A 27,360-nucleotide genomic window follows, 5' to 3' on the forward strand; every position below is an offset into this window, starting at 1 on the left:
AACTTAACTCAAAATGGATCAAAGATCTAAAAAGGAGCTAAAACTATATAAAACTCTTAGGAGGAAAAAAAAAAAAAAGGAAAATTTGTATGACTTCATACTGGGTAAAGGTTTCTTAAAGATGACACCAAAGCATGGGCAACAGAAGGAAAAAAAAAACAGATAAACTGGACTTTGTTTAAGTTTAACATTTTTGTCCATCAAGGGACAATGCGCAGAGTGAAAAGAATGGGTTTGCCAATCATTATCTGAGCAACGATTCATATGCAGAATATTAATCATTAGGAAAATGCAAATCATGACATACCACTTTACACCCATCAGGATGGCTATTACCAAAAAATGAAAACAACAAGTGTTGGTAAGGATGTGGAGAAACTGGAACCCTGGGCACTGCTGGTGGAGAGGTGTAGCTGCTATGGTTTCTCAAAAAGCTAAACACAGAATTTCTGTATCATCTAGCAATTCCACTCGTTTTGGTACATACCCAAGAACTGAAAAATACGGACTCATATACCATATATCTGTATACCAGTGTTCACTGCAGCATTATTTAGAATAGCCCAAAGGTGAAAACAACCCACGTGTCTGTCAACAGATGAATAAACAAAATATATGCACATACAATAAAATATTATTGTCATAAAAAGAAATTCTGACACATGCTACAACATGAACTTTGAACTTACTCTATTATGCTAAGTGAAAAAAGCCGGACACAAAATGGCAAATATTACATATCCACTGATAAAAGAGGCATAAATAAAATTTGCTGAAAATAGGTAAATTTATGTAGACAGAAAGAAGAAAAGGGGTTACAAGCGGTTGAAGGGAGAGAGTAAGAAGTCGTTTAATGGGCACCAAATTTTTGTTTGGGATGATGCAAAATAATTCTAGAAGTAGAGTGGTATCAGTTATACGTGTCAATTTCAAGTCGCCAAACTGTACACCTTATGGTTAAGACGGTAAATTTGATGTTTGTTTTTTTTAAAGTGTAATTGTAATTGGAAGAGAAAAGCCATTCAAGTCCTTTCTCTGTTTTGATTCTGCTTTTCTTAAACCAGTTTTGGAGACCATTGAAACTGCTGAACGATGCAGTAAATAAATTTGGCGCATGTGCACATTTGGCACAACCACTGGGAGACAGCCTTATCATTACCTGCACCTGATTTTGCTCATGAGCCCACGTCACCTTCCCTAATAAAAGTCACGTGGGCTGAAGCCTAGGCGCCTTTGTTCTGTGGAACCAAGTGCCTCCGGGCCCCCACTTTTCTAAATGTAAGAGTCTTCTGTGTTCAGTCGCGCCGTGCGGGTCCCTCTTCCAGGATCTCCCATTGACCTGCAGCACTAGCCGCGGCAAACCAGAGACATGGTAAAACTTCACTTTGTTCAGTTTGCATTTGTTTTTGTCTGTCTTAGAACAGGTTATTCACTGTAGGCTTTGAAACCTAAATTTTGTCACTCTATAAGCTTTATTTCTGTTAGACTCTTATAGTTTTAGGCAGCAGAATTCTACAGCTGAGATGCTACTGTAAAAGCAGGTATCACCCTTCCAAAGTAAAAAAGCAAATGAAATAATACTAGATTTCTCTGAATTCAAAGAAAGGAATCCAAAGAGTTCCCATCGTGGATCAGCAGTAACGAACCTGACTGGTATTTATGAGGGTTCCAAGGGTCTGGTGTTGCTGTGACCTGTGGTGTAGGTTGCAGAAAGAATGGAATCTGATACATTCAGGGTACTACTATTTACTGTTGTAACAGAAGAATTTTATCTAATGAGGAATTTAAGTGACTAAAAAGATCAGCCCTAAAACTTACTAGTATAGTTTCACAGATTAGACCAAATGAGATATGCTTATCCGTCAATCATGAACAGTTAATTAACATGCTTCAGTTTAGAATTAACAGTGATTGAACCCGCATCCTCACAGAGACAACGCTGGGTCCTTAACCTGCTGAGCCACAACGGGAACTCCTATTTTCTGTGCTTCTTAATTTCAGAAGCACTAAAAGAAATTGTAGTATTACAAAGAGCAGAAGTAACCTTCGAACAGATGTTGTCTGTCTGTAAGTCTTTCCCATGGCATAGTAAGCCGTTTTTTTTTTTCCTCTGCAGGCCTAGAACACTCTGTTCACACATCTACTGTGCTATAATTTAAACTGTAACTTACAGCATAATTAATGTTACTATATGTCTCTAGTTCCTAAACTCCTTGAAAGCAGGAAGGTCAATCTTCCTCCATCCATCCTTTCAGGAAACACTTAAGAGAAAATCTACCAAATTCAGGCACTCTGAGCATTCAGGGTGCACAAATAGAAAAGAGGAAAATCCTGCTCCAGGAACTCAGAGGGAATGGTGGTCAGTAGATGCCAGGACAGAGATAAGCTTGAGGTGATGCTAGAAGAAACAAGAAGCTGTCACTGCTCCAAGACTGGGATGGGGACACTGAGGGTAGTGGTATCATTCTAAGTCAGAACAGAGCTCAAACAGAGACCTTTCTTCTTCTCTGTATTTCCAGAGCCTGGTCCAATGTTTTGCCTCCAGTGAGTGACAATCTATTTTTAATGAATGAATGAGTAGCTCTGGAACTGCTACAAATCTTCTTGGGCTGAAAATAATCTGGAACTCTCCAAGGACAGGGATGAGAAATTAATCATTTAACATTTGCTACAATTAAATCTAGCCATTAAATCCTGGATAACCCCTCCTTCACCCCCTCCCTTCTTCAACTGTCTCTTATTCTTTATCTTCTTCTCAGATAGGCCTTGTTTTTTGTGGGGTTTTTGGTTTTTTTTCTTTCCAGCAGTTGACAAAAGTTTGAAGTTCTAACATTTGAAGGTCAGATGGAAGTAAACACTGACCCAACAACACAGTCCCACTTCTATGTTCCTAGTGACTACAGGTAGCTTTAAAAATTGACTCTCCTGTTAGATCAGAGCTCATTTCAGGATCTAACGGATTACAAATGTGGTACTTAAGCTTTAAATTAAAAACAAACAAAACCTCTGCAAATGTTCAATACAGCACACAGTTCTCCCCATACTTCTAAGTTTCAGCATTACATATATTTAATTTGTTTTGTTTATTTCTGTTAAAAATGTTGCTTCTAGTCACTTATAGTTCAAATTGAGGACTGCTCACAAGAAGAGTCTGAGTAACTTTAATGATAAGAGCTGTATGATAGGCAACAACAGTGCACCTAGTATATAATAACATTACAACAGAACTATGAAATAATGCATCACTTAACCCACTGCAAAGAATAGTTTACTCAGATTATCAGGTTGGAGGGGGGAAAAAACCATTACATAAATGATCATCAGCGCATGTAATTACTTGAGCTAAAAACCATGTTAAGGAAAGTCTATTCTTGTGCTTTTGGTGATTGGCGGGCTGATTCATCACCAGATGGCTTTATAGAGAATGAACCTCCTCTCTTACTTCCCAATTCCTGCTGTAAGAAATAACCGGGCTCACATGAGGACTATCCATCTACACAGCTGAAAATGCTTTCCTCTAGCATAATTCACATTTTAATAAAGTACTATCTAGTTCTGCAACCACGAGACAACGTTTCTTCTGGTACCAGCAGGCGTGAAAGAGTGACAATGATCTCTATGGACTTGGTCCAGGGCCTGGCTCTGTTTCCGAAATGAATAAAGAGTAGGAGAAAGAAGATGTGACTTTCATAACAAATTGAAAACGTAAAGAAAAAAGTAATCACCTTCACCTCCTGAAATTGTCATTTGAACCAGCGGTAAAGCTTTTCCATGAAACTGAACGAAGCCACACACAGGCTTCCATGACTTGTAATATGTCTTTTTCAAAAATGTTGACACTATGTTTTAGAGCAGTTAGAGGTTCACAGTAAAATGGAGGGCGAGGAGTTCCCACCTTGGCTCAGTGGTTAATGAATCCGACTAGGAACCATGAGGTTGCGAGTTCGATCCCTGGCCTTGCTCAGTGGGTTAAGGATCTGGCACTGCAGAGAGCTGTGGTGTACGTCACAGATGAGGCTCAGATCCCGCGTTGCTGTGGCTGTGGTGTAGGCCGGCAGCTACAGCCCCGATTCGACCTCTAGCCTGGGTACCGCCATATGCCATGGGAGCAGTCCAAGAAATGGCAAAAAGACAAAAAAAAAAAAAAAAAAAAAAGGAAAAAAGACAAAAAAACAGAGGGCGGAAGAGAGGGATTTCCTAATACTCCAACCACCACCATCAGCACCTCTCTCATTATCAAGTATCCCCTGCCAGAGTGACTTCGTTTTCACAGTGGGTTTTCTGCTTTTGCTTTTACAACTGTTGAATTGATACTGACTGATCATAATCAAAGCACCTCGCTTACATTAGGGTTCATGCTTGGTGTTGTGCACCCCATGGTTTGGACAAATGTATGACGGCATGGATCATCACCTTGGTGTCTTCAAATGTATTCACTGCCCTTTGAAGCCTGTTCTCCCCTTATTCATCCCTCCCTGCAACAACTCCTGGCAACCACTGTTCTGTGTACTGTCTCCACACTTTTCCATGTCACATAATTGGAATCACATCGTATGAAGCCTTTTCGGATTGGATTCTTTCACTTAGTAATATGCATTTAAGTTTCCTCCATAGATTTTCACAGCTCAATAGCTCACTTCTTTTTACCTATGAATAATATTCCATTCTCTGAATGTACCACAGTTTCTTTATTCATTCACCTGTGAAAAGACATCTTGGTTGCTTCCAAATTTTGGCAGTTATGAATAAAGCTGCTAAAAATACAATGTCCTTTGATCCTATCATACCGAATATCCAAAAGATAAGTGAATAAATTTTAAACAAAGGCATAAATTCAGGATTAACATTTCACATTTTCTCCCTACTAAATCTTTGAAGGGAAAATATCCTCAACACTAACAGCTCTGCCTCTGACACCTAATATTTCTGGAAATGAAAAAGCATTAGAACTGCATTTCAGCTAAGAACTCAGAATCAAATAAGGTGCAGATATGACTGGTCATATGTCATAAACGCAAATACACATAATTTTAACTCAGCTTTTATGTGTAATAATAGATAGCATTAACTGACCATTTACTGTATTCCAGACAGTTCTAGGAACTTCATACACACACATGCACGTAGTGGTCTTTAACTACAAAAGTTATGTAGGTTCTAAAAAGTGGACAAACATTATGTAACATTTAAACAAGAGAACTCCATTGTATAGAGTACTAAAAAATAATTTTCTTCATTCATAAAGCACTACACACCAAAACCAGGGAGAGCACAATAAGACAGAAAACGTTGATAACCTCATAGACGCAAAAACAGGCAAAAGTTAAGTAAATGAATATGACAACTTCAGTGATAATGGGAAGTTAGGAATATGAAGAAACAAAACAACATGATGTAACAGTTTTAGGATGGTGCTGTTTAGTCTGGGTGGTCCAGGAAACATCTCTGAGAAAGTGACATATATGCTTAGAACATATTGAGAAACTCAGCCCTGCTGTATAATTAACTTGATCTGGGGGAGATAATGAAATACACTCCTGGGAAAAATTTATTCCTTTTAAAATCCCTACCCCCATTTGAAACTGTACAGTTAATCCAAAAAATTAAATCCACAGCTGTGCTTTCTTTGGATACCAACCAAGATAGCTGTTTATGTTCATGTGAACAAAACCTGCACAGGGAAAACTTTTGCTTTCATATACTCTTAATTATTTTGGAGTGGGTGCTCCAATTTTACCTTTATCATCTGCCATATACATTATTAATTAAATTTAAACCAAAACCAAATATATGCCGAGAAAAAAATTAATTTATAACTTTCTCCTAAAATAGCATTAAAGATAAATTTTTTTTAAGAAAAATGAATTGTGATGTTCTAAATATCAATCATCATATAGTCTACATTTGAGTTTACTGTATGTTTTTAAAAGAAGACTTAGATTCGATAACATACTGTTCGATAAATTATCTAAGCATTAAAAGTTGCTGACAAGTCTTCCCTGCCACTTTGTGAAAAATGTAAAGGCTGACTTGCTTTCTTTTGTAGAACTGTACAATTTTGTTAAAATATACTTTTGTTGCTTTACACCAACAACTCAATTTAAGACTCAGATTCAAAAATTTACCAAGCGCCTCCTTTGTGCCAGAAGCTGTGCTAGGTGCTTATACTTACTTTCATGCTTTCATTTAACTCTCAAAACAAGCATGTGAGAAACATTTTTCCCTTGAAGAAAGCGAAAATTAAATGACTTAACCAAGGTCACAAATCCAATAGTAAAGTGGAGGCAACTAAATTCAAACTGAGGATTTCAGAAACCAAGTTCTGGGCCTTTTCCACAACTACTGTCTCCTTTGTATTTTCTCAAGTATGCCTTAAAATGCTAGTGATGCTAATCCCTACAGGCAAAGATTTGAATATGGCTGAAAAGAACATGTTTTTACCTAGTAGCATGTTCTCTGATGACACCTTTTTGCACAATAAACACTGACAGTTCATGTAATATTCAGTCTCTTTTCAATCTATCTCTTACTTTCCTACTGGGCTACCAGCAGGTTCCAAGGTTCTCTCTGTCTCCTGAGAAGTTCACAGATAAGTAAGAATCTATCAATTTATATTAAAATCAGAAAACAAAAATCAACAGACCCATTTAGAGGAATAGTACAAATGCAGTCAAGTGGGGTACAGTTTAGATTAGAAACCTAGAACTTGAAAGAACAGTAAAATATCTCTAGGCTCAATGAACAACTATGAATCTGAAAACCTTTGTCAGGTCAACTATTACTAGGAGCAGGAAAAGGTGCACAAACTTGGCTCAAAGAACTGAAAACAGAACCTATAGGTGTGATAGTGGAAAGGCGTGATAGTGGGAAGAAAGGAGCATGAGTTAAGGGTCTATAAGAGCCTGAAACCCAAATGTTTTTTTGATTCACCTTTCTCAGTTCACTCTATGACAACAATTTCTCTTGTTTTATTCACCTGTCAGTAATGCATTTTAGCATATAACGCCTAAGGTGCCCTGTAAAAACTTTTTATATTCTAATTCGGAAAGACACATGCATCCCAATGTTCACTGCGGTACTATTTACAATAGCCAAGACATGGAAGCAAACTAACTGTCCATTAACAGATGAGTGGATAAAGAAGATGTGGTATATACACATACTATGGCACAAAACTAACCTCAACAAACCTAAGCATACAGACATTATTTCAAGCATTTTCTCTGACCACAATGGCATGAAACTAGAAATTAACCACAGGAAAAGAACTGAGAAAAAATCAACTACATGGAGACTAAACAACATGTTACTAAAAAACAATGGGTCAACGAGGAAATAAAAAAAAAAAAAAATACCTTGAGACAAACGACAATGAAAACACAACCATACAAAATCTAAGTGATGAAGCAAAAGCAGTTCTTAGAGAGATGTTCATAGTAATACAGTCTTTCCTTAAAAAAAAACAAAAACAAAAACAAGAAAACACTCAAAAAAAAACCCTAATCTACCACATAAAAGAATTAGAAAAAGAGGAACAAATAAAACCTAAAGTCAGCAGGAGGGAGGAAATCATAAAGATCAGAGAGGAAATCAGTAAAATAGAGATTAAAAAAATAACAATAGAAAAAAAAGTCAATAAAATCAAGAGCTGGTTCTCTGAAAGGGCAATAAGCAAATCTGACAAACCTCTGGCCAGGAAGACAAGAGAATCTAAATAAACAAAATAAGGAATGCAAATGGAGAAACTTCAACTGATACTGCAGAAGTATGCAAAAAACTCATAAGACAATACAATGAACAACCATATGCCAACAAATTGGACAACCTAGAAGAAATGGACAACTTTCTATAAACATACAGCCAACTAAAGGTGAGTCAAGAAGGAACAGATAATTTGAACAGACCAATCACCAGAAGTGAAATAGAATCTGTAACAAGAAAAACTCCTGACAAACAAAAGTCTAGGTCCAGATGGCTTCACAGGCAAATGTGACCAAACATAGAAGAATCTATCCTTCTAAAACTCTTCCAAAAGCCTGAAGAGGAGGGAACACTCTCAAAGACATTCTATGAAGCCACCATCATCCTAATACCAAAACCAGACAAAGATACCCCCATAAAAAACCAAACCAAATAAACAAAACAACAGGCCAGTATCTTTGATGAATATAGAGGGAAAAATTCTCTACAAAATTTTAGCAAACTGAATCCAACACATAAAAAAGATCATACACCACAACCAAGTGGGAGTCATCCAAAGTACACAACAATGGTTCAACATAAACATACACAAATCAATTAATGTAATATAGCACATAACAAAAGTCAAAAACCACATGATCATCCTAATAGATTAAAAAAAAAAAATCTGACGAAATTCAACATCCATTGATGATAAAAACTCTTAGTACAAGTTCTCCTGTGACACAGAGGGTTAAGGATCTGGCATTGTCACTGCAGTGGCTTGGGTCACTGCTGTGGTATGGGTTCAATTATTGGCCTGGGAAATTCCAGATGCTATGGGTGTGGCCTCTGCTCCCCAAAATAAAACTCTTACAAAAGTGGGTATAGAGGGAATGTATCTCTACATAATAAAAGCCACTTATGACAAACCCACATGTAATATAACACTCAGTGGAGAAAAACCAAGTCTTCCCACTAAAATCTGGAACAAGACAAGGATGCCCACTCTCACTTCCAACATAGTACTGGAAGTCCTAGCCACAGGAGTCAGACAAGAAAAAGGAATAAAAGGTATCTGAATTGTAAGAGAAGAGGTAAAACTATCACTATATGCAGATGACAGGATACTATATATAGAAAACCCTAAGGACTCCACATAAAAACTAATAGATCTGATAAATGAATTCAGCAAAGTAGCAGGATAAAAAAATCACATTCAGATTATCAGTTGCATTTCTGTATACTAACAATGAAGTATTAGAAAGGCAACAATACTTTTTAAAATTGCACCCCCCCAAAAAAAGCCTAGTAATAAACCTGACCAAGGAGGTAAAAGATTTATATGCTGAGAACTAAAAAACATTAAAGAAATCCAAGATGATTCAAAGAAATGGAAAGATACCCCACACTCCTGGATTGGAAAAATTAATATTGTTAGAATGGCCATACACCCACAGCAATCTACAGATTTAATGTGATCCCTGTCAAATTACCCATGACATACTTCACAGAACTAGATCAAATAATCCAAAAATTTATTAGAACCATAGAAGGGCCAGAATTGCCAAAGCAATCCTGAGGGGGAAAAAAAAACAAAAACAAAGCAGGAGGTATAACTCTCCCAGACTTCAGACAATACTACAAAGCTATAGTAATCAAAACAATGCAGTATAGGTACAAAAACAGACATATGGATAAATGGAAAAGAACATAGAGCCCAGAAATAAACCCAGACACCTATGGTCAATTAAGCTTTGACAAAAAAGGCAAGAATATAAAATAAGAAAAAGACAGTTTCTTCAGCAAATGGACAGCTGCATGTAAATCAATGAGACTGGAACACACCCTCACACCATGCACAAAAATAAACTTGAAATGCCTTAAAGATTTAAACATAAGATAAGACTCTTTAAAACTCCTAGACAAGAACACAGGCAAAACATTCTCTGACATCAATCATACAAATGTTTTCTTAGGTCAGTCTCCCAAGGTAATCAAAATAAAAACAAAAACAAACAAATGGGACCTAATCAAAGTCACAAGCTTTTGCACAGCAAAGGAAACCATTAAAAAAAAAAAAAAGACAACCTACAGAATAGGAGAAAATAGTTGCAACTGATGCAACTGACAAGGGCCTCATCTCCAAAATATATAAACAACTCATACAATTCAACAACAAAAAAACAACCCAATCAAAAAATGGGTATAAGACATAAATAGACGTTTCTTGAAAGAAGATATACAGATGGCCAGTAGGCCACGAAAAGATGTTCAACATCGCTAATTATTAGAGAAATGCAAATCAAAACTACAATGAGGTACCACCTTGCACCAATCAGAATGGCCATCATTAGTAAGTCTACAAATGACAAAAGCTGGAGAGGGTGTGGAGAAAAGGGAACCCTCCTACACTGTTCATGGGAATATAAGTTGGTACAACCATTATGGAAAACAGTATGGAAGTTCATCAGAAAACTAAATATACAATTACCATATGATTTAGCAATCTCACTCCTGGGCATATATTCAGACAAAACTCTAATTAAAAAAGATACATGCACCCCTATGTTCACTGCACCACTATTCACAATAGCCAAGACATGGAAACAACCTAAATGTCCACTAAGAGATCAATAGATAAAGAAGATGCTGTACAAATACACAATGGAATATTATTTAGCCATAAAAAAGAATGAAATAATGCCATTTGCAGCAACATGGATGCAACCAGAGCTTCTCATACTAAGGTGAAGTCAGAAAGAGAAAGCCAAATACTCTATGAAATCACTTATTATGTGGAATCTAAAACATGACACAAATGAACCTACCTACAAAACAGAAAAAATTCAGATATAAAGAACAGACTTGTGGTTGCCAAGGGGGGAGAGGGAGGGAGTGGGACTGACTGGGCGTGTGGGATTAGTAGATGCAATGTATTACATTTAGAATGCATAAACAGTTAGGTCCTACTGTATAGCACAAGGAGCTTTATCCAATCTCCTAGCACAGACCATTATGAAAAAGAATCTAAAAAAAGAAGATATACATATATATACTTTCTACTTTCATGTTAAATTATAATGCTCATAAATATAACACTATTGTGCAGCAGAACTATGATGATAGAAGGGTTCTGTATTTTCACTGCCCAAGACATGAGCCAAAGGCCATGTGAACTACCAAGCACTTGAAATATGGCAAATGCATTAGAAAGCATTATTTTATTTTATTTTAGTGTAAATATTCTCATACTGCTAGTGGGTAGACAGCAATAGCGCCAAAAGTAAAATGGAGCTCTAACTCCTTGTATAGTGTTCCTTTATTTACACCACGCTGACAAAGTGTGTGTAATTATGTTTATCCTAAGACCAAGACACAACCTCAAAAACCATCTTTGACAAAAAATAACTAAGTCCTCTGGTTTTTCTGCAGCAGATATCTGATGATAGTATTTACCAATAAAACAATGTATGCATTTTAATTCATAAACAATTTAGGCTTATAAAAAAAGTGATTGTCTCAAAAAATTAAATTCATTCCTGCCTTCGCATGATCATTTTCTTTCCCTGCAGCTTTGTAACTTTTCATGGAAAAATGGTTTCCTACGACTGCATTACACAGATAACATCATGTCACACTACTGAAGACCAAGTCATGAGGTAAATACTCGCACAAGGAAAGATATATACTTCTGACAATTAGTCAAAGTCCTACTGAGATTTCTATTAAATTTTTTATTTGTAGTTTATTGCCTACGTTACATATTCAAGAATCCTATGAAAAGATATAATTATCTTACATTTCACAGATATCTATTAATAGTATATTCATATCATCTGGAGTCTTAGACAATTTCATATGATCAAATAAAAATACTCAAAATATGAAAAGAAATATTTTTTATTTCAAGTGCTTAAGGACTCTGATTCATAAATTTCATAATTATTCTTCCCTGCTCTGACATTAACCCTTATTCTGTCCTTTTATTTTTACTTTTTTTTAGACACACCCATTGCATATGGAAGTTCCTAGGTCTGGGATTGAACCTGAGCGACAGCATGAACCTGAGCTGCTGCAGTTACAACACTGGATCCTTAACCCACTGAGCCATAGAGGGAACTCCTATCCTGTCCTTATTTCTGACACTGATATGTTTGATAAAACCTTACTTTTGCTTCCTTCATTTACGATGGATCCAACAATGGTTTACCCAATTTTTTTAAGAAGTGACTTTGAAGCACTTCTTATATTTCAATCTTGTCAAAAAGTAAATTTACTTTTCAGAGTATATGGTACACGTACCTATCAGAGAAATACTCAGATCTAACCAGGAAGTAACTTTATAACAGAACGCAGTACCCATACTGGTAAATTTGAATTTCCAAGGCCAAAGTAACTTGTAGATTTTGAGCATGACATCTTTACACAGCAACTAATTTTTAAAAGTTGCTTTACTATTTTTAATAAATGTTATTTCCTGTTAAGAAACTGTCAATCTGGTTCTTACGACTAGCTCCTTGTTTATGTAGCAAAGTTGGAAAATAAAAATACAAATGTCTACTAGAATCTAAGAATAAGTCTTTCAGAATCTATGTTCTAAAATGAATGAACTTTCAAATAAAGAATTGATATATTACAAGTTGTAAAAGCTTACTGTTTGAACTGTTAAATTTTTGCCTTTTGAAAATTTGTTTTACAAGAGAACTGTTAAAAGCGTGTTTTAAAATGATTAGAAAGTATGAAAAAAAACTTAAAAACCCTGACAAAGAAAAGAAAGTATGGAAAGTATATAGTTCACCTAAAAAAGCTTTTTCTTCCTTCTCTTTAGTGCCAGGCTTTAAGGAATAGTCTGTTTTTGCTAATTCACTTCCTTACCTTTCAACCATTCTTGAATTTACAGTATCTTGGAAAGGCTTACTGAATTTCTATCCTCTCTCTTCCTCTTAACTGCCTTACTGACATGGTCCAAAACCATGACTCCGAAACTCATGATCTTTAATATTCCTGTTGTATCACCTCTCAGCATCTTTGACCATTCTTATCTTCTAGAAACATTTCTTTGGTTCCTCTGACTTCTGTAGCCACTTCTCAATCTCTCTAAAAGCCTCTACTTTCTCTTTAAAATTCTTGTTTTTTTTCAGGGGTTACTTCCCTTTGAGGCGCGTTCTCTTTGAGACTTCTGTGAAACCACTGGACTTCAAATATGGCTTATTACATTTAGTCACACATCTAAATTTCAAGTCAAAACCTCTATAAGATGCAGACCTTGGAATTCCCCTTGTGACTCAGTGGTAATGAACCCGACTAGTATCCAAAAGGAAGTGGGTTCGGATCCCTGGCCCTGCTCAGTAGGTTAAGGATCTGGCATTGCCCTGAGCTGTGGCATAGGTTGCAGATGCAGCTCGGATCCCGCATTGCTTTGGGTGTGGCTGTGATGCAGGCTGGCAGCTGCAGCCTCGATTTGACCCCTAGCCTGGAAACTTTCATACGCCGAGGGTGTGGCCCTAAAAACACACACACAAAAAAAAGATGCAGACCATATCTCTATTTACTTAAAAAGCATTTTCAGTTCCAAGTATCTACTGACCTGTCAGAAATTGAAAAACAAAACAAAACAAAGCAAAAAAACCTGAATCTTTCTACCTTCTGAACAAAATCTGCCTTTCCTCCTGTTTCCTCTATCTTGATAAATGGCAGTATCAACCATCCAGATAACTCTCTCCCCCAATCTCCCTTTATTTAGGTCACTGATGTTTATCATGAAAATGTATGTTTTCTGGAGTTCCCATCATGGCACAGTGGAAACCAATCCAACTAGGAACCATAAGGTTGCGGGTTTGATCCCTGGCCTCCCCCAGTGGGTTGGGGATCCAGCATTGCCCTGAGCTGTGGTTTAGGTCGCAGACGTGGCTCAGATCTGGCATTGCTGTGGCTGTGGTGTAGGCCGGCAGCTGCAGCTCCGACTGGACCCCTAGCCTGGGAACCTCCATATGTGGCCCTAAAAAAGGACAAACAGACAGACAGACAGACAGACAGAAAGAAAGAAAATGTATGTTTTCTAATTCCTCAAAAAAGACCCCTTCAGCTTGGACTGACTGGGTTGACAATATAGGATAGTAGGAACTGGGGGAAATGGGCTACAGTTATGAAGGTTAAAGAGAAAGAAATTTTAAACGTACTAGGGTGATGAATGCTTTGTTAGAATTCGAGACTGGAGGGAAAAAACTACAAACTGCACCCAAGGAAAAGAGAGGAAGGAAAGAACAAGCCAAAGATTAGAAATTCTTATGCCAAAACTAGACACTTGAAAAGCAGATAAAAGAAACGGCTGTCGTAGAGTTCCCTTGCGGTGCAGCAGGTTAAGGATGTGGCATTGTCACTGCAGCAGCTTGGGTTGCTGCTCTGGCTCCAGTTCAATTCCTGGCCTGGGACCTTCCACATACCTCGAGTGTGCCCCCCCCCCAAAAAAAGTGGTTGTCAAGAGTATTCTTTGATGAAATACCTGTCTTATACACACCTCATTATATCTTTGGGGGGCAGAGGGTAAAAACTTGCAATTAACCTAAAATCCCATTAGCAAAAAAGATGCTATATTCTACTAATGAATTATGTTCTGAATGCTGTTCCCAATAATTACTAGACATTCGCAGTAATTACTAGACATCACTAGCCCTATCCTCTTGTCTATGGTCCACCCTCCCCAAATAAATTTCTAAATTTTACTTTATTTATCTTTCATTTAATTGCATTCTAATTGTTCCCACCTCTCCAATTTACAAATTTTAAATGTCTTATTCTGTATAATAGATCCTTCACATTCTGGAATTTGTCACATAAACCACTTACAGTCTAATAGCCACAGGCTCTTATTTTTTAGTGAGTAGCCCAACACTAAATTTTTCACATTAAGTGAGGGGTAGGGAATAGTGGAAGGTATTGAGGTACTGAGAACAAATATTTCACTCCTGGATTTGCTACTAAAATAGCAGAATCACTATTAGAGAAACAGCGTGTTTCTTTAGCAGTAAATCCATGTATCTTCAAAAAGATATGTAATGCCCAGCAATGATGAAGGCTGAAGAAACACAATCTCATATACCAATGAAGGAAGTTTACTTTGGCAAGAGACTGAATGTGTGGCTGGAGGAGTCGGGGGAAGGGCGAAGTATTACACTGGAAAATGAGAAAAGGTTTCAGAATTCTACGTATTCCTTGAATCAGTATATTTCTTGAAATAGCGGCAAAAAAAAAATACTGACTTGCACAGAAATTCACAGTTAGAAATGTCCACTACAGGGCTGGTCACAATTTAAAAAAAATATCATTAATTTCCATACATTGTAAATTACAAACTTTATGAGTTTAATCTCATCACAAACGTTACCAGATTAAACCAAAATAGACAAGAATATGTAACAGCAGTGTCACCAGCTAGTGGAATTATGAGAGTCTGTTCTTCCTGACTTAATGGTGTTTTCTAAATTTTCTGCAATGGACAAGACTTAGTTTCATGAGAGAAAATAAAACAGTATGAAAAACAAAGTAGCCATCAAGTCGGTAATACCATATAACATAAAAGGTTCTCAATGTAGATATTTTGAAGTTACAGTTCTATTGCCTCAAAAAGCTTAGTTCTCTATTTGCAATGTCCCTTTTTCACCAAAATAAGTATTTCACATGAACCTCTGTGTCATCAAGTGTGCTCATTTCCCCTAGCTTCTGCTTCAGTAAATCAGTTTCTAGCTGGCCGGCTGACTGAGTTCAAGTCCCCTAACCAGCCCCAAAGCTCTGAATTTGTCCTTTTTCTATTCCACACAATATGTGACAAACCCTAAATCCAGTTAAAAAGCCAATTCAAAGAGGAAAATTCTCCTTGTTGGCCTGGGAAAAAAAAAGGAAGCTACCCTCCTGACTTTCTTCTGACTTCAGTCTGGTTCAGACTCTGCGCTTAGAAGTGAAAGATGAGTTTAGAAATGGAGAAAGTTATTATCGCAAAGCCTCCTTCTAGCATCTTGTCCTTTTCTCCGCCCTCAATACTGCAAAAAGATGTACAAAAAGCTGCCTTATGGGGACAGAATGCACAAGAAGTAAAAAAACTATTCCTACAGAGGCAGGATGAAAAATACTTCTGCTCCTCTCCCCAGCCCTAACAGTTCTTCACATTTAACGCCGTCAAGTGGTAGCACACTTGGGGCACCTCGAAGGGGATCCCCAGATGCGATCACACCTTTCACGTCTTTTATATCTATCTCATTTGTTTTTTCAAAATAAACCTCTTAGGGAATTGGACTATTGCCAGCTTTATTTTATAGATGAAGAAACAACTTCTGGGAGTTCCCTGGTGACCTAGTAGGTTAGGGTCTGGCATTGTCACTGCTATGTCTTGGGTTACTGCTGTGGCTCGGGTTCAGTCCCTGGCCAGGGAACTTCCATATGTTGTGGGTGTGACCCCCCCCCCAAAAAAAAAGAAAAAAAAAGAACATCTGAAATTAAGTGACATGCCCCAAATCACACACTTCATGACTCTGAGGCAACTCCTGATAGCAAATTCTTCTCACTCAAGGGTACTCTCTCCAGTTCAAAGCTCAGTTTACCTAAGAAAGCGCTGCAACACATGTGTGAGTAACAGTTTGTTCACGGCTTTAGATTAAGTAGTTTCTGGGGGAGAGTCATCAACATCTCAACAAATGAGGATAAAGAGAGGTCTGATAAAATTTTTTCTGAGATAGTTTACAAGGAAGAGGATAACACCTGGTACCTTAGGAAATGTTTCAATGATTAAAGGGGGTGCAGGTGACGGATCATTCCTCATCTCTACCCTCCTTCCCTATCTCCTGGGATTCCACACTCGTGACCTCACTGGCCACTCCTTTTCAATCCTCTGTGGCTCCGGCTCTCTGCTAAGCTTTCCCTATTGGAGAGTAGCAGATACAGTTCCTGGACCCCTTCTCAATCCAATGAACATACTCTCAACCCAGGGGATGTCTTCTAGTCCTGCGTCTTTAAACATGTTCTACTGGTGATGCTTAACATTTAAGTATCTTCAATCCCAACCTAGACTTGAACAGTCAACTGTCTGCTTGATTATCTCTACTCGGATGTTTAATAGATATTTCAAACCTACCATGCCCAAAACTCTTGAATTTTTTTTTTTTTTAAACCGGAACTTGGTAACTTTCACTACCCCCACCACTACCACTCTCCTAAACCTCAATGTTTCTTCGTCTAGATTATTCCAATTATCTCTTAACTCATCTTGTCCCCTTCTTTTCCCCTCCAGTCTATTATTCACAAAACGGCCAGAAGCACAGTTGTTACAAATACAAGCCGATTTCTGTCACTCCCTTGCTCAAAACACTCAATGAACTCCCAAGGGACTTTAAATAAAATCAACGAACACAATCCCGATCCAACCTCGTTTCCTCCCATACATCCTTTCTATTCCTCACTCACTAGGCCTCTCTGGTCTCTGAATTCACCCACTGCACTCCCGTCTCAGAGCCAGAGCACCCTCCAACCGGATACCTGCAGGCCATGCTTCCTTACCTGTTCTAAGTCTCTGCTAAATGTCATCTTCTCAAAGAACGGGATTCCCTAACCAGTCTCTAAAATAGCAGCTCTCAAGATGCAGAATGTTATATAAAGAGGCTATCTTTGGTGTAAAAGGGGGTAAGTAACTCCAAATATATACTGTGTTGGCCTAAATTGAAAAAAAAAAAAAAAATCACTGGAAGGACTCATAAAAAGTTACCTGTTAGACTGGGGAGAGTGGTAACTCAGCAGATAAGGTCAATGGGAGGGAGTATTTTTTACCTTGTTTGTTTTGAAAATGCCCTTTGAGTTTTTTAAACCATTTGAATGTGCTATCTGAATGACTACTTAAAAATAAATCTAGGAGTTCCCATTGTGGCTCAGCAGTGATGAACCCAACTAGCATCCACGAGGATGCAGGTTCCATCCCTGACCTTGCTCAGTGGGTCAAGAATCCGGGGCTGCGTGAGTGGTGGTGTAGGTCTCAGGCATGGGTCAGATCCAGCATTGCTGTGGCTGTGGTATAGGCCAGCTGCAGCCCTGATTTGACCCCGAGACTGGAAACTACCACATGCAGGTGTGGCCTTACTCTCTATCACTCTCTATCCCTTTACTCTCCATCACTCTCTATCCCTTTACTCTGATTTTTCCTCTCAGCACATGGGTTTATTTGACTTTATATCATATAATTATATAATTATCCATGTCCGCACCAGATTGTAAGCTTCAACTAAATCCTTCAGTACTAAAGGATATAATGATTTTCTCCTTAATTAAAAACAAACAAACAAAAAAAACTTCATTCAAATGCTTTTCATTGTCTTTGTGTCATCTTTTTCCTCCAGCAAATTTTATTTACAGTAACATTTATTTAGTTTTTTTGGCTTTTTAGGACCACACCCACAGCACACGGAAGTTCCCAGGTTAGGAGTCTAACCAGAGTTACGGCTGTCAGTCACAGCACAGTTTTTTTGGCTTTTTAGGACCACAGCCACAGCCACAGCAATGCGGGATCTGAGCCATGTCTGCGACCTACACCGCAGCTCACGGCAACGCCAGATCTTTAACCCCCGAGCAAGGCCAGGGATGGAACCTGCCTCCTCACGGATCCTAGTGGGGTTTGTTACCATTGAGCCACAATGGGAACTCTGATTTATGTAACATTTATCCTATTTATAAATCTGCATGGCTATGCTCTTGGCTCTATCCAGTACAAGCACAGGATGAAGACATAAGAGGGCTTGCCTGTTAAATTTATAAATGTCAAAAAGCCAGCAAGGGAAGCTAATCCCTAGGACGACAGAAACATGATTCAGGAAAGATTTCAAGTTTTAACTACATGCAAGTAGACGATATTTAAAAGGGTCAAAGGTAAATATTGCTTCAAAAACATCATTTACATGTTCACACAGGATGGGAAAGATCTTAACATAAAAAAGACTTAGGTTTAGATTGACTACAGCAGTGATTTCCAGACAATTTTTTTCAAAAAATAAAATGGAAAACATCAGGCTAACTTTTTATTGTTTATTTCAAAACGCTAAAACAAGACCCAAAGACAAATATCAAAAGAAACTTACCTCCTACTTACACTATCACTCCATTGAAAAAGGTCATTTTAAGATTAGAAAAGTAGAAATACAGAATGAAAAAGAACCTAATCCCCTGAATGGGACAAATATAATTTGAAAAGCCACAAAACATTTTTCTCCCATTTTTTTGCCTAAAACTGGCAAAGATATTACTGTTGTTATTAGCATTAACACAATTTGAGACTTTAAACACAACTATACGACTTGAATGCAGGAAAGGAATAATCATTCAGACCACAACAGGAGAATTAAATCTCCAATTTAGAAATGGGATCAGAAAACAGCAATGACAAAACTGACTGGGTCTAGTGACAGAGATGAGAAAGGTAAAAGACACTGTATTACCTGAAGCTGTGTTTAATTTAGAAAAGGGAAAACTTAGCAGAGACCAGAGACATGGAGGAAAACCTTACTGTATGTCACTCTTAAAGACAGAAGTGAATCAATGGAAGAAGTTGCATAGCAGAGCAGATACTAGCTTAGTTTAAATTAAGATCTGTTTTACTTTTCAAAAGCTAAATGAGCCATCCTATGCTCATTTGTTTACGGAAGTGCTCCTCATGGAGAAGCTGGACTAAATGAGATCTCAGGGATATTAGCAGTAGGTGGCGCATTGTTTGAGACAACTTCTAAAGTCTCCTCTAATCTTAAAATGTTATGAATTAGAAGGGAATAAATATTGCCCTTTTTTCAACTTACTGAAAAAGATAAGTGGAAAGAATTTTGGCTTTAGACAAAAAGACAAAGGTTAGTACTGTGTGACACAGAGGCAGAATTATTCACTAAACTCTGGACTTCAAATATTCTCAACTTTATTTTTTTTAAATTTTTTATTATACTTTATTTACAGTGTTGTCAATTTCTGCTATACACAAAGTGACCCAGTTATACATATATAAATACATTCTTTTCTCATAATATCTTCCATCATGTTCCATCACAAGTGAATAATACCTTACTTACTAGACTGCTAGACAAATTATAAATAGAAACACAATGGCTGGCACTTAGGGACTCAATACATACTAAGTATTATTCACTTATTTAATATTATGTACCAAAGGGTAATATTTTCCGTACTGCTTATTAGCTATTGATATAATTAAATACTGACTTATTCTCTGCTGTGTCTCATTTTTGTTTTTCAAATCTAATGCTTGGGCTTCCTTTCGACTTCTATGCTTTGTATAATATCTACTGGAGATAAGCAATTTTTACAAGGTTTTCTTTAACCTTGCTTTCATTGGTTTTCTTTCTACCTTTGACACAAAAGTGGGCTTTACTCTCAGCACATGTCAACTATGTCATTCTTTTTAGCCCCCTTCCCAAATCGTAATATACTATTGCATAATGATATCACCTAAACTGGACTATATATCCAGTTTAATCAACCCTACAACCCCACAGGTGTCTTCTTGTTCTTTTATGAAGCCCAAGAGGCTAACTCATTGCTGAGCACTTCCCTCAAGAAATATCAGAGTAAATAAAGACCCATTTCATCTAGGGTAGTTGATTATTATAAATCTTGATTATTAACAAGAGTTTATGAAACAAGGTAGTCTGAGGTTTCTCCCCATTAGAAGAAACCCATTTCTTATTGAAATACATCAGCACGTAATGCTCCAGACAATATATATTATTTACTCACCAAGGATTTTTCAAATGGTATGTAATTCCTCTTTTCTTATATTCCCAGAATTTGCAACTGTACAGATATTTGAGTTGGCAACTTAACACCACGCTGTTAGATGTTTATTAGAACACTGCACTGTTTAACTGCCCAATGTTCATGAAAAGAAGAAAAAAAATCACTACACCTTAATTAAAATAGCAAAAGTATTTTTCTGGGATAGAATTTTGTGAAATAAAAGACATGTTGGGAGTTCCCGTCTTGGCTCAGCAATAACAAATCCAACTAGGATCCATGAAGACAAAGGTGTGACCCCCTGGCCTCACTCAGTCCATTACGGATCCGGCGGTACTGTGAGCTGTGGTGCAGGTCACAGACACAGCTCAGATCTGGTGTTGCTGAGGGCTGTGGTGTAGGCCGGCAGCTGCAGCTCTAATTTGACCCCTAGCCTGGGAACTTCTATATGCTGAGGGTGCGGCCCTAAAAAGACCAAAAAAAAAAAAAAGTTGACAACAAGTTTAAACATGTTTAGTATTCAGTACTAGAAGAGTGATATGTGATTACCATCGGATACAACAATAAAACTAGTTTTTTGTTTTTTTTTTAGTGATAAAAGGAAATAAAAAACTGATAGTTGGAACAAACAAACCAAATCACTTAAGCACAGAGTTTTTTAAAAGTGTTTTGATATTTACATTAACAGGCATAATGTATGATAATTTTACAATATAAATTTCACTTCTAACACTAAATTGGAAAATATGCAGATGGTTATTTATTTCCATACAAAGTCATTTTAGAACATCATGAAATTTAACAGTAAGACAAATTTCAAGTTTAATATAATTCCACATGGTGAATTTAATTACAGATTACTTTTTAAGTAAGTTGAAATGTAAGCGATATACTAATTTTTTTGTTTTGCTTTGGCTCACTCGCAGCACATGGAAGATCCCAGGCCAGGGATCAAAATTTCACCTCAGGAGAGAACCTGAACCATAGCAGTGACAAGGTCAGATCCTTAACCCACTGGGCCATAAGAGAAGTCCATGATAGACTAATTTTTTTAAAAAGTCTATTAAAGTGCAATGTAGAATTAAAGGATTAAAAAGTATAAGACAACAAATAAGCAATTTATGGCAAACTCAATTTCAACAAAAAAGCATACATTTAATTAAAAGTTCAACATGAGTGTTCTCCTTAAAAAGTAAATTAAGCTGAAAATAATAAAATTCATTAACTGAAGAAAAACAAACCTTATAGGTTGTTATGTGGCAATTTGATTTTTAAGAGTTTATATACAGTTGATCATACTATAAAATACAATATAAGACAACAGTACTAAAATACGGTTACTAATAAGAAGTAGGGGGAAAATTCCAACAGCTTTTGTTTTTAAGAAAAGCCCACTTAGGGTATCTTTTTCTATATCCTTAAGTTAATACATAAAACTATAGTTCTACATCATTAGTATTATTATCTTTACTTCAAAAGAAAAAGACTAGACTGCTACAACTGAGCTGTCAATGAACCTGACTGTCACAGACAACTCAAAGAGTCTGTAGAGAAGCTTTCCCTAAAAGCTGGGGGACTAGGGGAGACAGCTGGGAGCTCACATTGCAGAGACGTTGGTTTTATTTGACTCTGGCTTTCATGAGTATTTTGGCTGGACACACAAGTCAGTTCACTTTCCAAGTTTTACGTCTTCCTCTTGTCTCTGTTAAGTGCTTTTAGACTCTTCAGCTTTAAAACACCAAAATTCTACAAGATCTACAAAGTTAAGAAAAAGTAAAAGCAGCACTGGTTTTACTTTTTAAAAAATAATGGCAGAAAAATACAAAATGGTTTGTAACTTGCAATGTAATAGTTCCAGAACTGAATTCCTAAACCGTTGCAGCCTACCCAGCCAGGGTTATATCAGTGCAGACCTGGATACTGTATTTATAATATAACTGTCTCCTCTCAAATCAGTCCTCCACCTGCTCCTCCCCATTCTCCTTCAATCTCTCTTCTGTTTGTTTTAACCCCAGCAAATGGTTGTATGCATTGTAAGCTTAATAATCAAATCATTTTAAGAGATGCGTTTTCAATCAAGTGTATCACCTACTTTACCACATTTCTCCCAAGTGGGTGAATTTTCATGAAGAGAATAAAAATATCAGTTCAAAAAGTCAGAAAAAGAAATGTACCAGGCCTATTTTTTGTTTTGCATGCTTAAAAAACAAAACGGAAAGATGTTTCCTAACCTCCTCCCTTAGGAACACGAATGCGTTACCCACCCAATAAAAAAACAATTCCGCCGGTTCATTTTCCTGCTACACAACAGCTTCGTCGTCAAGGCCCTTCCTAGTCCATTCTTCATCGTCATCTAGTAATTTTATATTGATCACCTTGGCAAGGCTTGGACAGGCACTGTCCTTGTCTTCCAGAAGCTTTACATTCTCCAAATAAATAAAAACTCTGCTACACACTAAAAAACAAAGATTCTATGACTCGGGATACAAATCCCACATCTTCCCGCCCTGTGTTAGGCAGCTGCTAATTTTTCCTTCCCTTGCATAAAATGAAGGGACACATACCAAAGACCACATTTGAATCTCAGGACAATGAAGTCGACAGGAAGCCACTTTCTCCTCCCCCGGTTTACTACCAAGCTACAGCCTGCGCGGGTGCAGTCGCCTGGCGGGGTGCGTGACACCACGTCTTCTACGCCCTCCCACCGCGTCCAAAAGGCTCCTCGCCGGACCCCCCAAATCACCCCACACCCCCAAAACAACCACACAATAAGGATCGACACCGAGCTGCTCGGACCGGGAAATATCCCTTCACCAGCGGCAGCGCAGCCATTCCCTCCACTGCTCCGCCCGCACCCCTGCACACTGCTTGGGCGGAGCGGCTGCACAAAGCCGGGAGAGCCCAGACGACTCAATACGTGGACACAAGCGGGGAAGCCGGGCCGCAGGACTGGGGGACGCGGGGGGGGGGGGAGGGGAGGGGCGGCCCCGCCGGGTCCCGGGTCCGGGGCGGGGGCAGCGCGCGGAGCCTACGGGAAGCGCCCCTCGCCGCCCAGCCCGCACCCCCGCCCGCCGCGGGCCGCGCCCGAGCCCCGGCTGCAAACCGGAGGAGCAGGATGTGGGAAGACGGCGGCGACGGCATCAGAGTGCATCACTTACCCCTCACTGCTGAGAGGCACCGGACCGGGGGGCGGGGCGCGCCGCGTCCCGTGAGTCTCTCGCCAGCTTCCTCCCCCACCCCGTCGTCGTCGTCTTCGTCGTCGCCGCCGCCGCCGCGATCGAGCTCCTGGCCCCTCCGCGCCGCTGGGCAATAACGTTATTCCACACACGCTCCGCACATAGCGGTAACGGCAAGGAGCGGCCGCCCAGTGCGCAGGCGCCAGGGGAGAGGGCGAGGAGCCCGGCCCTACCGCTGCTCCGGCCCAGTCCCGGCGAACTTCTACTGCGCAGGCGCCAAGCACAGACAATGAAAAGGGGTTGTGTGGGGGGTCTCACCCACAGGCCTCGCCAGCTGCCGACTGCGCAGGCGTACACCAAAGACCTGCTTCAACAATGAGGAGGACTGGGACCGCAACCCGTAAGGACTACATTTCCCAGCGGGCAGTGCGTCAACTCCTCCAAACTGAGGTCGGGTGGCCAGCTGGGTGTGCTAAAATTTGTAGCGTCAGCCGCTTTCACAATTTAGGCTGTTTGGGAGATTCAGAGCTTCTTTTTTCCTGAGAATTTATTTGGCGGTGTTGGCAAAAGTTGTGGCTGAAGAGTGTAGAATTTATTTGCGTTCTTGAGACGCCTCAAGGGTCAACTGCATTCTAGCGAACTTAAAAGAATCAAGGCGTTCAGTGAGTGCTTTCTGTCAGATGGTCCAAACATACGATGGGATGGAGGCAGGACCAAGACAGGCAGCGCTACAGAAATGGGCGGAGCCTCCAAACGGTCTCTTGGCGACCAGATCTGGCAGCCAAACTGCTGAAGCGTGAGCTTGGAGCGCGTTGCCCTCTGGGAATTGTAGTTTGTTTGGGAGGGCGCCTGGGAACTTGAGACAGTAATCCCGGAACACGAGGACTACAATTTCCGAGGTCCACCACAAGGGCCCGTGGGTGGGAAGAGGCCCGGCTGGCTGCGTCTGGGATTCCGCGCTCCGGGTTGACAGCCGCGGCAGGAAGCGGGTGGGCGCCTGTGGGGCGCTGGGGCCTCTTATTCTCGGAGAGGAGAACCCTGGACACTACCCCACGCAACTCCCGTCTCTGAGCTCCGAGTGTGTGCATGGCGAAATCTTCGGAGAACTCTACCCTGGAGGAGATTCTGGGGCAGTATCAACGGAGTCTCCGGGGTGAGTTGCTCCGAACCTTTGCCCTAACCCCTTAATACCAGGGTCTCGTGGACGGGAGCTGACCAGGTGCATTTCCTAACGGCTTGGTTCGGCCCAAGCCAGAGTGCAGAGGAAGAAGCTGGATGTTGCTGTGATCTTTGAGGGAAGGCTAAATAGTTATTACGGTTAAGCAGCATCGCTTCCCTTGATTCCCATAGTTCCCATAGTTACCTGAACCAACTCCCTGATCTTGTCTTGGGCATCTTTTTCACCCGACGCCCGCAAAATCTCTAGGACGCTTCTATGAGTGTCGCCCACTTCCCCTACATCTCTCTTTTTAATCCAGTACATTTCTGATGCGCTCTTTTTACACATTCGAATTATAGTATGCTGGGTTGGATGTGATTTATTGGACAAGGAAAAAACACACTAATAATTATTTTAGTCACAACAGCTTCTATTTAGCGGCCCAGGCTATTTACACACATTAAATCACTTAAAACTTAACAACAGTCTTATGAGTGACCCTCTTCTACACCTGGGGACCTGGTGCAAGGAGGTTAAATTAGGCCAAAGCCGACCCAGCTGGTTAGTGGCAGAGCCTGGTATTAATTCAGTCAGGCTTGTCTGCCTTAAAAGCTTAAAAGCCTATGTTTTTTCTTTCTCCCTTTCTTTCTGTCTTCCTTCCTTGCTTCTTTCTTTCTTCTTTCTGCCACACCTGTGATCTGTGACGTGTGTGTAAGTTCCCAGTCAGGGATTGAACCCATGCCTCAGCAGCCACCTGAGCCACTGCCGTGACTCTGTTGGATCCTTAATCCTTAAAAGTTTCATTAAGGAATATTAGAGGTCCCACTGTGGTGCAGTGGGCTAAGAATGACTGTGGAGGCTCGGATTGCTGTGTAGGCAAAGGTTCATTAAGGGATCCTTAACCCACCTGGCCTCCACCGTGGGTTAAGGATCCCTTGTTGCCACAGCTGTAGCACAAGTTGCAGCTATGGCTCCGATTCAATCCCTGGCCTGGGAACTTCCATATTGCCACGAGTGGGGCCATTAAAAAAATTTTTTTTTAGGATTCATTATTCTCCTAGACGTCATTCACTCTATTTTCTGTTCTTTTGCATTTCTTAAACCTCTTGGTTTTAACGTTTATGACCATTATTTTTACCAGAGTAATAAAAAGCCAGTAGAACTCCATTTTTTATTCCCTACAACCATTGAGGTAAAATGAGCAAAAGACAGGGTTTAACAGCTAAAAAAGGGATATTTTATAAGTAAACAGTCAAGCCTGAAGTAATGTAGAACCAAAACAATGGTTTAGTGTTAGGCGATTGTAGGGGTGTTTTCAGATGGTGAACAGGTTTGGACAGAAAAAAGAGATAAAGTTATAAAGTTAATCACGCTTTTGAGATACTAAGAATAATTGTATTATCTCTTTGAGATGTTTAAAAGACTTAAACCAATCATTTCACCCGTTTGTGCTAAGGTCTTCCACCTTTTCATTTAGTGGTACTCCTCAGAGGCCAAAAAGTAGGGACGGTACCTTGACATGCACTTGTGTACTTGCTGAAGCAACCTTGATTATGGGGGAGCTTCATTAAAACCCGCTGGGATAGTAATAGCAGTGACCACCTAAGGGAGTTATAGAAAGTGGCCTTAGAGTACAGCTATTGTTTCACGTACTTAGGTCTGAAAACAAGTTGAAACTAACTATGAATTCCAAGCTCTTTTCTTTTCCCCCCGCTTTTTGCTTTTTAGGGCCGCATCTGCAGCATATAGAAGAAGTTCCCAGGCTTGAATCGGACCTATGGCCACTAGCCTGCACCGCAGCCACAGCCATGTAGGATCTGAGCGAGCAGCGTCTGCGACCTACACCACAGCTGGCGGCAACGCCGTATCCTTAACCCCCTGAGTGAGGCCAGGGATCGAACCTGCATCCTCATGGATCCTAGTTGGGTTTGTTGACCGCCGAGCCACAGAGGGAACTCCCCCAAGTTCTTAATTATGGAGGCTTTAACACCTGGGTCAGAAGCACCTCCTCACAGTAGTGATGGCCCGGGTTTGTACACTGCCCACCACGGTGGCAGACTAGCCCACTGTCCTGCCCACTCTTCATTAAGACATGGCCGTAGTTAAAATGTAGTAATGTGGGAAGTCTCTCTTCAGGACTGAACAACAGCTCTCATGTTATTACTTTAAGTCAGCAGTTCTCATCTGGGGTGACTGTTTTCCACCCAGGAGATGATTGGTCATGTCTAGATGCATTTTTGGTTGCTGCAGCTGGCAGGGAGGAGTCCGCTGGATCTAGGGCGCAGAGGCCAGTGATGCTGCTCTACAAACACAACACATGCCTTTACAGTCAAGAATTACCAGGTCCGGAGTTCCCGTCGTGGCGCAGTGGTTAACGAATCCGACTAGGAACCATGAGGTTGCGGGTTCGGTCCCTGCCCTTGCTCAGTGGGTTGACGATCCGGCATTGCCGTGAGCTGTGGTGTAGCTTGCAGACGCGGCTCAGATCCAGCATTGCTGTGGCTCTGGCGTAGGTTGGTGGCTGCAGCTCTGATTTGACCCCTAGCCTGGGAACCTCCATATGCCGCGGGAGCG

At 39.7% G+C, this 27,360-nt stretch overlaps 2 protein-coding genes across 32 annotated transcripts in view; one reads left to right on the plus strand and one right to left on the minus strand.

Moving 5' to 3' along the window:
• Nucleotides 1–23,822, minus strand: part of CEP170 (centrosomal protein 170) — a 122,207-nt gene extending 98,385 nt beyond the window's left edge. For all 18 annotated transcript variants that reach the window (XM_021064171.2, XM_084979267.1, XM_084979266.1 and 15 more), the window contains exon 1: nucleotides 23,610–23,822. The gene's annotated coding sequence lies outside the window, so the exon portion shown is untranslated. The remainder of the gene's footprint in view (nucleotides 1–23,609) is intronic.
• Nucleotides 23,823–23,982: 160 nt separating this feature from the next.
• SDCCAG8 (SHH signaling and ciliogenesis regulator SDCCAG8) overlaps nucleotides 23,983–27,360 on the plus strand; it is a 247,588-nt gene continuing 244,210 nt past the window's right edge. For 13 of the 14 annotated variants that reach the window (XR_014817477.1, XM_021064178.2, XM_084979272.1 and 10 more), the window contains exon 1: nucleotides 24,578–24,780. Coding sequence is in view for 9 of the 14 variants with exons in the window: in XM_021064172.2 (XP_020919831.2) it covers nucleotides 24,714–24,780 (67 nt within the window). In the remaining 5 variants the exon portion in view is untranslated. Of the gene's footprint in view, nucleotides 24,078–24,577; nucleotides 24,781–27,360 lie in introns of those variants that run through there. The other variant, XR_014817478.1, reaches the window with a different exon arrangement.

This window comes from Sus scrofa, chromosome 10, assembly GCF_054392235.1.
Source record: "Sus scrofa isolate SSC_HxYL_T2T_F1_AM1 chromosome 10, Sscrofa_HxYL_maternal_Yorkshire_Landrace_v2.0, whole genome shotgun sequence".
In the NCBI taxonomy this organism is placed as follows: Eukaryota; Metazoa; Chordata; class Mammalia; order Artiodactyla; family Suidae; genus Sus; species Sus scrofa.